The sequence below is a fragment of the Musca autumnalis genome, unplaced genomic scaffold, assembly GCF_047663935.1.
Source record: "Musca autumnalis isolate F117 unplaced genomic scaffold, ASM4766393v1 scaffold_3, whole genome shotgun sequence".
NCBI lineage: Eukaryota > Metazoa > Arthropoda > Insecta > Diptera > Muscidae > Musca > Musca autumnalis.
Window position 1 is genome coordinate 81,211,444 of NW_027411866.1, and position 13,705 is coordinate 81,225,148.

Consider the following 13,705-nt stretch of genomic DNA (forward strand, 5'->3'; position numbering starts at 1 on the left):
GAACTCGGTAGACTGTATAGCGTGAGTAATTAATCGAAGGGATTGATCCAACTCTTTGGGATTAAGTGCTATGCTTTCAGGCCGTTCCGTCCTTGGTATTCGACAGTTTCTTGTAAACCTAAGAACGTACGCCACGATTCTTTTCAATCTCCTGAAGGAATTTTTGTGCTCGATTCCATAAACGAAATTGATGTCAGCAGTTAATATTCCTGCAGTAGCTGCCCCCTTTAACTCCATGTTATTAGTAACAGCATTTTGAGAACAGAGTTTTGCCGGCCATAGCTCCTCTTTTCCATGAAGAAAAACTGGCCCATGAAACCATAATCGACATTTAGCCAGATCTGATGGTTGAAGTCCACGCGATAGAATGTCAGCTGGATTCTCTTTCGACGGAACATGTTTCCATTGGTCTGGTAATGTTAATGTTTGGATAATCGATACCCTATTAGCAACAAAAGTCTTATATAAAGTTGACTGTGATTTTATCCAAGCCAGTACAATTTCCGAATCGGTCCATAGAAACATAGGATGGTCTTGAAGCCTTAAATCAATCTTCACTCTGTTAGCTAGCTGAGCTGCTACTACTGCCGCACATAGTTCCAGTCGAGGCAATGTTTGTTGCTTCAACGGAGCCACTCTGGATTTAGCACAGATCAGACGCACAGTTATGCGCCCATCATTAGTAAGAAATCGGATGTATACAGCTGCGCCAAAAGCTCTTTCAGATGCATCCGCAAACACATGCAATTGTGTTTTTGTCGGAATTTCCCCACAAAATACATGTCGAGGAATTTTGAAATTGTTGAGACCTTCCAACTCACATCGAAATGTTTTCCAAGTAGCACAAAGTTTCTCGGGTAATGGTTCATCCCAATCCAATGTAAGCTGCCACAGTTGCTGAATAAATATCTTTGCTATCACAACAACCGGAGCCAGTAAGTAGACCAAGAGGGTCGAACAGTTTTGCGAGTTCAGACGTAACTGATCGCTTTGATATAACTTGACGATGGTCGATGTTTGTCTTCACGCAAAATTGATCGGCTTGAGGCATCCAATATAACCCCAACGTTTTTATTGTTTTGTTTATATTTTCATCCAAATCTAAGTTGATTTCTCGATCACTATGCGGTATATCTTTTAGCAATCTTGGAGAATTCGATGACCATTTTCTTAAATTGAAACCATGTTGCTTCAAAATAGCTATCAATTCCCTTTGTGTTTCAAGGGCTGTACTTAAGCTGTCGGCACCACTGAGCCCGTCATCCATATAAAAGTTTTCTTTGAGCATCTTTGATCCAAGTGGATAACGATCCATGTTGTCGTCTGCAATTTTCTGCAAACATTTTGTAGCAAGATACGGCGCTGTACGAGTGCCATATGTTACGGTATTGAGCTTGTAATAACTAACAGGATGCGACGTATCTTCTCTCCATATAATCAGTTGATATTTTTGATCATCAGGATGTAGTAGTATCTGCCTATACATCTTTTCAATGTCTGTGGTGAAGACAAATTTTGGCAATCGAAAACGCAGCAATATAGAAAAAAGTTCACTTTGGACAGTTGGCCCAGTGTACATTAGATCATTTAACGAATAACCTGATGAGGTTTTTGCGGATGCATCAAATACGACCCTTAGTTTTGTCGTGGTACTATCGGGTTTTAGAACACAATGATGGGGAATAAAATATTTTGGGTTTGATATCGTCCCCACGTCAATCTTTTGCATGTGTCCCGATTGCTCGTATTCTTGCATAAACTTAATGTATTGACTTCGGATGTCTTCCTTCTGTAGAAGCCGGCGTTCCAGGCTCATAAATCGGTTATACGCCATTGAATGTGATTTCCCCAATGCTGTTGGAGATTCTCGGAAAGGGAGCCTGACAATGAAACGACCGTATTCATCAGTCTGAATATGTTGATTGTAGTGGGACTCACACAGCTTCTCTAACGGAGACATTACTTTCTCACTCGCTTCTACTTCCTCGAGCTTCCATAGTTTTTCGATTGCTTGTTCTAGTGATGCTTCACTATCGAAAATTGCACATGTCAACGCTGCTGATGTGACATCCGTTGAGGTTTGTTCTATTAAGCCGCCAACAATCCAGCCGAGTGCCGTATTTTGTAGTATGGGTTGATTGCCATTGAGTTTTATTGTACCTGGCTGCATTAGGCTAAAGTAGAACTCTGCTCCAAGTAGAATATCAACCTTTCCTTGCGTGTTAAAGTTGGGATCGGCTAATTTAATATTCTGTGGAATCTGCCATTTAGAGATGTCCAGATCGCGATTCGGTTGCGCTGGTATAATTGTTGGCAAAACAAATGCCTCCAAATCAGTTGAAAATTCAGCATTATTAGATAACATCTGTACATTCACCCGATGATAAGCCTTCCTTTGAATCTTTCCAACTCCGTCAATGGCCAATGAGGCACCCCTGGTTCTAAGTGATAACTTTTTTATCAGCCTTTTAGTCACAATGTTCACTTGTGAGCCCGAGTCGAGTACCGCTCTAAATTCGCCTGACATACCGTTTGCAGCCTTGATGATAACTTTAGCAGTCGCTAGAATTACGCTCTTCTGATCTTCAACTGATGCTGACGAGATTGCAGCTGTGTTGACTGGTGTGGCATCATTACTTGTGGTTGGTGATTGTTTCGAAGCTATTGAATATGTCTTCGATTTGCTTGGCAAATGTAGTAAAGTATTATGCTTATTACTACATACTTTGCAGCTACTAGAAGTACATGCCTTCGATACATGATCGTATTTAAAGCAGTTCGTACACATTTTATGTTGTTGTACCCATTTGAGCCTCTCAGATTCCCTCATTGCCAAAAATTGTTTACAACGATAGATGGGAAGGCGGCCATTTTTGCATAAGCTGCATTTGCTGTTATCCTCCACTGATGCTATGGAGGAAACTGTTTTATTAGAACCCTTTTGAGTAGTCGTCACTTTTCCGATTGATTCCATCGACTCAAATTGTAGCTCCAAAAATGCAAATAGCTCATTCAGGGTAGGGACCTCCTTCGGCCTTGTTAACGATTGCATGAATCGTATGTACAGCGTCTGATCCAATTTTTTCGTGATCAATTGGATCAGTAGAGCGTCCCACGACGAAGTGTCGATATTCAAATTGTTCAGGGCTAGCATGCATTCCCTCGTGGTGTCATGCAGAGCCTTTATAGAAGCGGTAGATGAGATTCCTGTTGGTTGGTTCATAATCCTTTCTACCAATGTTGCAACCAGAATTCTTTTATTGTTGTAACGATCTTGCAGCAACATCCAGGCTGTTTTGTAGTTCTCTTCTGTCAAGGCTAAATGGCTTATGAGTTTGTCAGCCTCGCCCGACAAATTCGTTTTAAGATACCACATTTTTTGGACGTTTGGGAGTGGCTGTTTGTCAACCATCTCCAAAAACAGTTCATAGAACTGTCGCCACTTCAAACAATCCCCATTGAATTGAGGGATTGTTACCTTCGGTAGCGGAAGTGCGCTGTATGTTGCCAAATTACTTCCCACTTGAGGTGCGTTTGTCGCATTGTCAGAGCATTTGTCTTTCAGGACCGCCAGCCGAATTAGGTTATTTTGAACCGCATCTTCTAGGCTATCGTAGCAATCTTGATCTAGCCCGATTCTGGAAGGGTCCTCAATCTGCTGCCAAATTTCGTCGTACAAATCTGTGATTTGACTCCACAATTTTTTGATCGTCTCTTCTTTTATTGCATAAAATTGGTTTGATTGTTCCGTATCGATATGGACCAAGCTCTGCAAAAGGCGACTAAGTGCAGCCATTCTAGCTTTTATCCTTCGGGCCAGTCCCTCTACTTGGGTAGATTCAGATTCTTGAACAGTTGCCTGGACAGATGTTTGACCTTCTGAACTAGTTCTTTGGGCTTTTGCCGTTGGACCTGGCTTGCTCTTTGCAGACTTCAACTTGTCTAATTCCGCCTCTATATAGTCCATCGTTGAACTAAACTTTTCTCCAATGTTCTTGTGTAAATTCTGCGCTACGTATGGGTCATCCTCTGGCAAAGACGGATCATTGCGGATCTGGTTCTCTGCCTTTTCAAACGTCTGCCAGAGCCCCACTAGCTCATTACGCTTTCCTATGTAGAACTCTTCCGTTCTTCTTTCAAGCGGAGCCTTTTTAATTGTCGCCACGACTTTATCAAAATTACTGCCCCTTACTTCTTGCTGGGCTATGAGTTCTTGTACTGTCGACATTGTTAATTTTTTTTTTCAAAAATACTTGTGGGGTTTTAATGGATTTATATTTTGTAAACATTTTTCGAAACCACTTGTGGGTTTATTGGATCCTCACCACTTGAACGGTGAATAACTGCCTTTTTTTAAACAAATTCCAGGATATGTGTTGTGTCACGTCTGGTTATCTTACCGATGATTCGGTTTGCGTCCTTCTTGAAATAAGGTACGCTTCTGTTTGCTTCAAAATTCCTAGGATGCGTGTGGATAAGCGTGGTATCCGAGGTTGCGAGTAGAATCTGCAAGGATCTGTGTTGTATCCAAAGTCGCTTGTAGAATCTGCAAGGATCTGTGTTGTGTCCAAAGTTGCCTGTAGGAACTGCAAGGATCTGTTGTATCCAAAGTCGCTTTGCAAGGATCTGTATTGTGTCCGAAGTTGCTTGTAGGATCTGCAAGGATCTGTTGTATCCAAAGTCGCTTTGCAAGGATCTGTATTGTGTCCGAAGTTGCTTGTAGGATCTGCAAGGATCTGTTGTATCCAAAGTCGCTTTGCAAGGATCTGTATTGTGTCCGAAGTTGCTTGTAGGATCTGCAAGGATCTGTTGTATCTGAGGTTGCTTGTAGAATCTGCCAGGATGTAGGGACGCGAGGATTCGAATTAAAAATACGCGACGCGTTGCACTTAAACCGGGGTCACCAAATCACGTCGGGGTCACCAAAATGTTAAACCTAACTAGAATCTAGCGAACTCCATTCAAGCACATAAACTTGAATTGGCACTTAGGATTCTTTTCGGGTTGTTCCTTTCAAGCACATAAACTTGAAGGAAACCGTCGGCTAATAATTAATTAAAGAAGCGGTGGATTGTAGTAGTACAAGACGACTGTTTATCTTTATTGATTTCACTCATTTATAACAATACTTTCTTATGACTAAGCCAAATATTATGCATACAAACAAAAACGTAAAGAAATGAAATTTATAAATATTACAAAGTAAGTGAATTTAAATATAGGTCACATTAACGATAAAAACTATTGACTTACTTTAATTAAACTATTGACTTACTTTAATTAATGACTGAATAATGCTTTATAGGCAATTTTCACAATTCAACTAAAAAGTGTGAAAACAAAAATAAAAATAATAAATAAATAAAAGCTATGTAAGTATGTATGTTCTTAAGTATGCAATTTTTTTGGGCAAGTCCATATTTCCTGAGACGACGCCAACTAAACTGACTAGTGCCTAAAATAACCCTCGAGAAAAAACCGGTTTGGTCTTAATTTTGTACATCGTATTATTTCTTAGATACTTGGATTACGTCCGATTATGGACTACATCGGAACACTCCTTCGGGTGCCTCCCACACAAATTTTGAATAGTTGCCGTTTAAGGACCCGTCTCGGATTGTTTATTTTTTGCTTTTTTTTTCTTTGTGGCCCGTGTTACGACGGTACAATTTTTTTGGGGGGTCAAAGTCTATTCTTCTTGGGAAATTGCCCCACATTTAAAGAAACCATAGAGACGTTATGACACAGCAAAATGTTCTATGACAAATCATTAGTTGAATCATGTGTGCAAGTGACATGTCATAGGTGAAAATTTAGGTGAATCATCAATGACATTTACAAGGGAGTGACACACACTTTCACCAATTCATTGTCATAGCATTGTGCACCAGTTCACTGTCATAGCATCTTGCACCATTTCATCATCATAGCATCTTGCACCAGTTCATTGTCATAGCTTCTTGCACCAGTTCATTGTCATGGCTTCTTGCACCAATGCATTGTCATGGCTTCTTGCACCAATGCTTTGGATTCGGATTATCGCCAATCAGAAATAAAATTTGCAATACAATTATGTACGATTTTTGTTAATTTAAGTTTTTTATGTCATTAATGTTAAATGTAAAGTTGCATATTGTAATAGTTCCTTGGCCATTGGGCTTTTTATTACAAAAATAAATAAATAAATAAATAAATAAATAAAAAAAAAAAAATAAATAAATAAATAAATAAATAAATAAATAAATAAATAAATAAATAAATAAATAAATAAATAAATAAATAAATAAATAAATAAATAAATAAATAAATAAATAAATAAATAAATAAATAAATAAATAAATAAATAAATAAATAAATAAATAAATAAATAAATAAATAAATAAATAAATAAATAAATAAATAAATAAATAAATAAATAAATAAATAAATAAATAAATAAATAAATAAATAAATAAATAATAAAAATTTGTTGAACTAACAAATTTTTTCCAATATTCGATATATTACACTGGTCAACAGGCATTTTGTTTCAACCGAAGTTGCAGTTGTTTCTAGATGAAATCGGCGAGTTATTTTCAAATCCGGTCCCTGTTTTTCTCCATCAGCTCTTGTTTTTGAGATATAGCTCAAAATCGGTTTTTACGAGTTTACCCCAGACTTTCGTTATTTTCGGATACAAACAAATATTTTTGTGGGGTTTTCGACATTAATATATTAAGGAGATGTTATACGCTCGATACAAATCGTTTTTGAAATAGGTATGGTGAGTATATATCAAAAAAATATAGAAAATATACGACGGACCTTGTAAAAATTGCATATTTTGAGTACTTTAATCTGTAATTACGTCATCGGGGGAAGTCATAGGATCTTCATATGGTACTCCGGATATGCTTAGGGTGTCTACTATATAATCCAGTATTCAAATGTATAATATAAAGTTCATAGCCCCCATGATTCGGCCATAACCTAAAAATCGCCATGAAGACTGCTAAGGGAAATAATTTACCAGTGATATCATTACCACATAAGCCACTTACTTTTCAATGGCAGTCTTCATGATGATTTTTAATTTATGGCCGAATCATGGGCGCTATGAACTTTATATGATATATTTGAATACTGGACTATATAGTAGACACCCTAAGCATATCCGCATTGCCATATGAAGATCCTATGACTTCCCCCGATGACGTAATTACAGTTTAAAGTACTCAAAATAAGCAATTTTTACAAGGTCCGTTGTATATTTTCTATATTTTTTTGATATATACTCACCATAACTATTACAAAAACGATTTGTATCGAGCGTACAACATCTCCTTAATATATTAATGTCGAAAAACCCAGAACAAATATTTGTTTGTATCCGAAAATAACGAAAGTCTGGGTTAAACTCGTAAAAACCGATTTTGAGCTATATCTCAAAAACAAGAGCTGATGGAGAAAAACCGGGACCGGATTTGAAAATAACTCGCCGATTTCATCTAGAAACAACTGCAACTTCGTCTGAAACATTCAACTTTTTCAATTTTGTTGGGCAGTGTTATGTGTCAATCTCTGAACCAAGCTCATCATTTGGGAAATCTAGTATAAATTTAAATTCTGTTATGTTAATCCAAAAAAAAAACTTATCCTGTAATAGTTACCATGTTATGGTCTCTTTTACACTTATTTTACCGATCTTCTACTTTGCTTCTCTAATTTTGGATGCCATGTTTTGTGATATCATATTGAACTTGGTCTTTCCATTGGAGTTTTGTTTCTCCCTCGGGTCGCATAACGTCAAATGGCTCGTATTCATATGCCGGTGGCATCTTTATCCATCCTGTTAACATGGACCAGCCAACCCAATAATTGCAGCTTGATATGTTTTACTATATCGGTGTTGGTCGGCTGGTGGAGCTCGTGGTTTATAGACCGGGTCTTTCTCATACCTCTTTACAGGTTTCCAAACACAAAATATATTTTTTTATATTTTATATTTTCTTTTCTTTTGTTTTATATCAATTTACATTGTATTTATACCCTACACCACACTGTGGTAAGGGGTATTATGTCTTTGTGCATTTGTATGTAACATACAAAAGGAAACGAAATAGACCCATAGTTCCTTTTGGGGATATACATATAATCACTTTCTAAATCGATTTATGCATGTCCGTCCGTCTGTCCATGTATTTTTGTTCGCAACGTACAGGTCGCATTTTTTGTCCTATTCAGCTGAAAATTGGGGACTACAATTTTTTTAGCCATAGGAAGAACGCTATTGCTTTTGGTGAAAATCGGTTCAGATTTGGATATAGCTCCTATATATATTTTGGGCCTATTTCACGTATTTTCTGTACCACACACGCTATATATGTCCGATTTCGATGAAATTTGGAATGTGTGACTGAGTTCGGCTGGAAATAAATGTGCCAAATTATATCGAAATCGGTTTAGATTTGGATATAGCTCCCATATATATTTTCGCCCGATTTGACGTATTTGCTACACCAAACACGCTATATAAGTCCGATTTCAATGATATTTGGAATGTGTGACTGAATTCGGTCTGAAAATAAATGTGCCAAATTATATCGAAATCAGTTAAGATCTGGATGTAGCTCCGATTTATATTTTACATATTCACAGTGGTGTAGGGTATCATATAGTCGGCCCCACCCGACTTTGATCCTTTCCTTACTGGTTTTAATTAAAATATATAAATTTTGCCACTATCGATCACTTTAATCTGATTTTTATTTTCATTTTAACAATTACTTCTGCAAGTACACAATTATTCGGGTACATGAGTATTTGATAATTTATTGTGCGGGTACTTATCAATTTATTTAAACTCATGACAATATTATGACAAAGATCGGATTTTTCACCACTTCAATTTCATTCATGAAAATTCGATGAAAAAGATCGGATCTTTCACGACTTCCATTGCACTCATGAAAATGCGATGAAAAGGATCGGATTTTTCACGACTCCTTTCGCACTCATGCAAAAGAACCAGTGAAATCATGATTTAACATGGAATCACTTCCATTTAATTTTGCTGGGAAGTATTGAGTTCCCTTATTTTTTGTGTCCGAGGCTGAGGGTATATCTCCGTCGGCACAGCTGACTGATACTTTCTAACTTGTTTTAATAATATGTAGCGAAAAAGCCCCGATTAGTCATTATGAAATACGGAAAATAATACCTTACGTTTTCAGTAATGACGGCGCATATATGTATCTCTGGTATGCTACCATGTATATCAACTTATGTATGTATGACCGGATGACTTAAATATGTCGCAATCATATAAAATACATTCTTTGGAAAATAGTGCTCAGGTGTAGTGGTGTAGGGTATCACATGGTCGGCCCCGTCCGTCTATAGCCTTTTTTACATCCTTTTTTGTCTTACTTGTTTTTTTGTTTTTTTTTTTTTAATTTTTCTCATCTATGAATATTGTAGTTTCAGAATCTGAAAAAAACTTCCCAGGTGTAAGCACCTTCCATTTAAAGTTGATTCAGGCGCACCGTGAGGGGTCTGTTCCAAGACATGGACCTATATAAACAATTTTTGGTGGAAAAGTGATGTGACCACTATATACATACATATATACCAAAACATTGACATATGTTCACAATTTTTGGTTGAGAAATGCTGGAGCTACTAAGAACCTTGAATGTCAAATTAAAGCTAGTTGGCTTAAACTTTGTAGGTAAAATCCTCAAAATACGGATATTGTAGAGGTACCGTTATATGGGGGTTATACCTAAACATGGACCTATGTTGACAATTTTTGGTTGAGAAGTGGTGGAACCTCTGAGAACTTTAAATCTCAAATTACAGCAAGTTTGGTTAAACGTTGCAGTTAAAATCCTCATCGGAAGATACCGTTAACTGGAGGCTATATCAAAAAATTAACCTATGTTGACAATTGTTGCTGGAGAAGTGTTCGAACAACTGAAAACCCTAAATGTAAAATTACATCTAGTTTGGTCAAAAATTGTGACTAAAATCCTCAAAATACCGAGAATTGTAAAGTACCGTTATATGGGGGAGAGTTTGTATTACAAAGTGCTGAAATCACTGGGAACCCTATATGTCAAATTACAGCAAGTTTGGTTAAACATTGCAGTTAAAATCCCCAAAATACCGAAAATCGGAAGATACACTTAAATGGGGGCTATATCAAAAAATTGACTTATGTTGACATTTTTTACTGGAGGAGTGTTGGAACCACTAAGAACCTTAAATATCAAATTACAGCTAGTTTGGTTAAAAATTGTGGCTAAAACCCTCAAAACATCGAAAATCGGGAGGTGGCGTTATATGAGGGTTATACCAAAACATGGATCTATGTTGCCAATTTTTGTGGAGAAGTGTTGTGAGCAGTAATAACCACAAAAATCAAATTGCAGCTTGTTTGGTTAAAAATTTCTGCTAAAATCTTTTTTCAGCGTAGAAGTTTTAAAAATCACCAGCAGCATGACAACTAACCGCAACCACATATTATCACCATTATGATATGCAATTTGACAAACGAAGTTTGAATCATAATTTGATTTGACAACTATGTAATAGTTTGCTCGTTAAACAATTTTCTAAAAACTAAACCACGTATAGTTTGGTATTACGAGTAGATTAGATAACACTGTGCAACAAAATTCAATTTTTTCAAAATGATGAAAAAACCGACTACATTATGAAAGTGAAGCTAAAAATATGAGACACGTATATTGGCGTTTTTAAAGTTTACGTCAGAAAGTAAGCAAAATAGGCGGGGCAAGTTCCGCCCATTTTTAAATTTTTCGAAATATTCGAGTTTAGATATCATGGAATCCTTGCATTTCAGGTATATAGTGTCTTTGGAAATGTTACTTAGGAGGGTGTGGAAAATATTTTTGTTACAAATTTTAACCCTCATGCGCTTTATCAAAGGGCTCTTTTTTGTCCTTTTTTTCGAAAATCTTTCAAAAACTCATTAACACTGTGATCGTATCAAATCCGAATATTCGACAAAATTGTTCGCCATAAAATTTTACTATAGGTCTCAGAATGCACCAAATCTATAACTCATGTCTAATTGCTAGGAATCTCTAAAAATGAAAAACACGTTTTAGGGTTAAAGTCGGACTTCATCTGAGTTTATTCAAAATTGTCCCACAAAACATAATTTTAGAGAGATGATGTAAGAGACAAAAATATTCTTCGTCAAATTTCACCATAGGTCACCAAAAAAATGAAATGTCTATTTACAGTCTATAGCATGAAAATATAAGTATCAATTTTGCTGAAAAAACATGAAAATATTTCCCAATTTTTTTGATGAAAATTTTTTCCTTCTTTTTTCTAGTTGATGCATGGAAGTAATATAAAACTTGGTTATAGGTGAATAGTGTCAAAGGATGAAAAATTCTACACAAAATTTCACTATGAGTTTCAAAATAAATCATAAATCTATGTACACTATTTCCTTAACAAAATTAGATTAAAAATTTATATATATTAGGATGAAATTATATGTTTTAATTTTGGACTGTTAATTTTACATAATTCCATACTGGATCAAAATATAGCAAAATCCTTTACTTTTTGGGAATATTGTTAAAGAAAGAAATGTTCCAAATGAAATTTCATTATGAGTCTCTGAATAAAAGAAATCTGTAAACATAACATATAACATTCTTAGCAGCACTTGTTTTTGATATATAGATTTTGGGGCCATATTTTCCAATTTTCATACAGATTGTCGTTGTAATTGAAAAATATAAATATCTTATTGATGATTTTTCATCATTCATCATTATGATTCAAAAACATGAAAATATTTCCCAATTTTTTTGATGAAAATTTTTTCCTTCTTTTTTCTAGTTGATGCATGGAAGTAATATAAAACTTGGTTATAGGTGAATAGTGTCAAAGGATGAAAAATTCTACACAAAATTTCACTATGAGTTTCAAAATAAATCATAAATCTATGTACACTATTTCCTTAACAAAATTAGATTAAAAATTTATATATATTAGGATGAAATTATATGTTTTAATTTTGGACTGTTAATTTTACATAATTCCATACTGGATCAAAATATAGCAAAATCCTTTACTTTTTGGGAATATTGTTAAAGAAAGAAATGTTCCAAATGAAATTTCATTATGAGTCTCTGAATAAAAGAAATCTGTAAACATAACATATAACATTCTTAGCAGCACTTGTTTTTGATATATAGATTTTGGGGCCATATTTTCCAATTTTCATACAGATTGTCGTTGTAATTGAAAAATATAAATATCTTATTGATGATTTTTCGTTATAAATTCATACAGAAGATGTTGTGCGTTCAATTTAAACAGCTTTAAAAACATTTGTGGTGAATATATATTTGAAAAATATAAAAAAACCCAAAATTGCGTATTTTTAATACTTTCAACTTAAATTCCGTAGTTAGGATAAGCCATTGGTTACTTATATTGCATGCGAAAATACATTAGAGGTCTACGGCTGTGGTCCAGTGAAAATATAAGTGTCATATGGGCTCTCACATGCACAATTTGGTGTGGTCCAAAAAACTACAATGATGGGACTCACTCCTACTTTGGTGGCATTTACGGAATTAACCCTAGCAATTGACATAAATAGCTGTATCATGAATGACCATAATGAACCCAGTTAGGATATAGTCATTTATGTCAATTGCTAGGGTTAATTCCGTAAATGCCACCAAAGTAGGAGTGAGTCCCATCATTGTAATTTTTTTATATATCAAAAACAAGTGCTGCTAAGAATGTTATATGTTATGTTTACAGATTTCTTTTATTCAGAGACTCATAATGAAATTTCATTTGGAACATTTCTTTCTTTAACAATATTCCCAAAAAGTAAAGGATTTTGCTATATTTTGATCCAGTATGGAATTATGTAAAATTAACAGTCCAAAATTAAAACATATAATTTCATCCTAATGTATATAAATTTGTAATCTAATTTTTTTAAGGAAATAGTGTACATAGATTTATGATTTATTTTGAAACTCGTAGTGAAATTTGGTGTAGAATTTTTCATCCTTTGACACTTTTCACCTATAACCAAGTTTTATATTACTTCCATGCATCAACTAGAAAAAAGAAAGAAAAAATTTTCATCAAAAAAATTGGGAAATATGTTCATGTTTTTTCAGCAAAATTGATACTAATACTTTCATGCTATAGAATGTAAATAGACATTTCATTTCTTTAGTGACCTACGGTGAAATTTGATGAAGAATATTTTTGTCTCTGACATCATCTCTCTAAAATTATGTTTTGTGGGACAATTTTGAATAAACTCAGATGAAGTCCGACTTTAACCCTAAAATGTGTTTTTCATTTTTAGAGATTCCTGGCAATTAGACAAGAGCTACAGATTTGGTGCATTCTGAGACCCATAGTAAAATTTTATGGCGAACAATTTTGTAGAATATTCGGTTTTGATACGATCACCTTTTTAATGAGTTTTTGAAAGATTTTCGAAAAAAGGACAAAAAAGACCCCTTTGATGAACCGCATGAGGGTTAAAATTTTTAACAAAAACATTTCCCACACCCTCCTTAGTAAAGTTGCCAACGACACTATATACCTGAAATGCAAGGATTCCAAGTTATCTAAACTCGAATATTTCAAAAATTTAAAATGGGCGGGAGCCTATTTTGGTTACTTTTCGACGTAAACTTTA

At 35.0% G+C, this 13,705-nt stretch overlaps 1 protein-coding gene across 1 annotated transcript; it reads right to left on the minus strand.

The window, feature by feature from the left end:
- Nucleotides 1–865: 865 nt before the first annotated feature.
- On the minus strand, nucleotides 866–4,228 carry LOC141398239 (uncharacterized). Its single transcript, XM_073975513.1, has one exon. It carries the CDS (start codon nucleotides 4,226–4,228, stop codon nucleotides 866–868), a length of 3,363 nt encoding a protein of 1,120 aa, XP_073831614.1.
- Nucleotides 4,229–13,705: the final 9,477 nt, after the last annotated feature.

Coding starts and splice junctions, on each gene's coding strand:
- LOC141398239 (XM_073975513.1), bottom strand. CDS start 4,228: ATGTCGACAGTACAAGAACTCATAGCCCAGCAAGAAGTAAGGGGCAGT.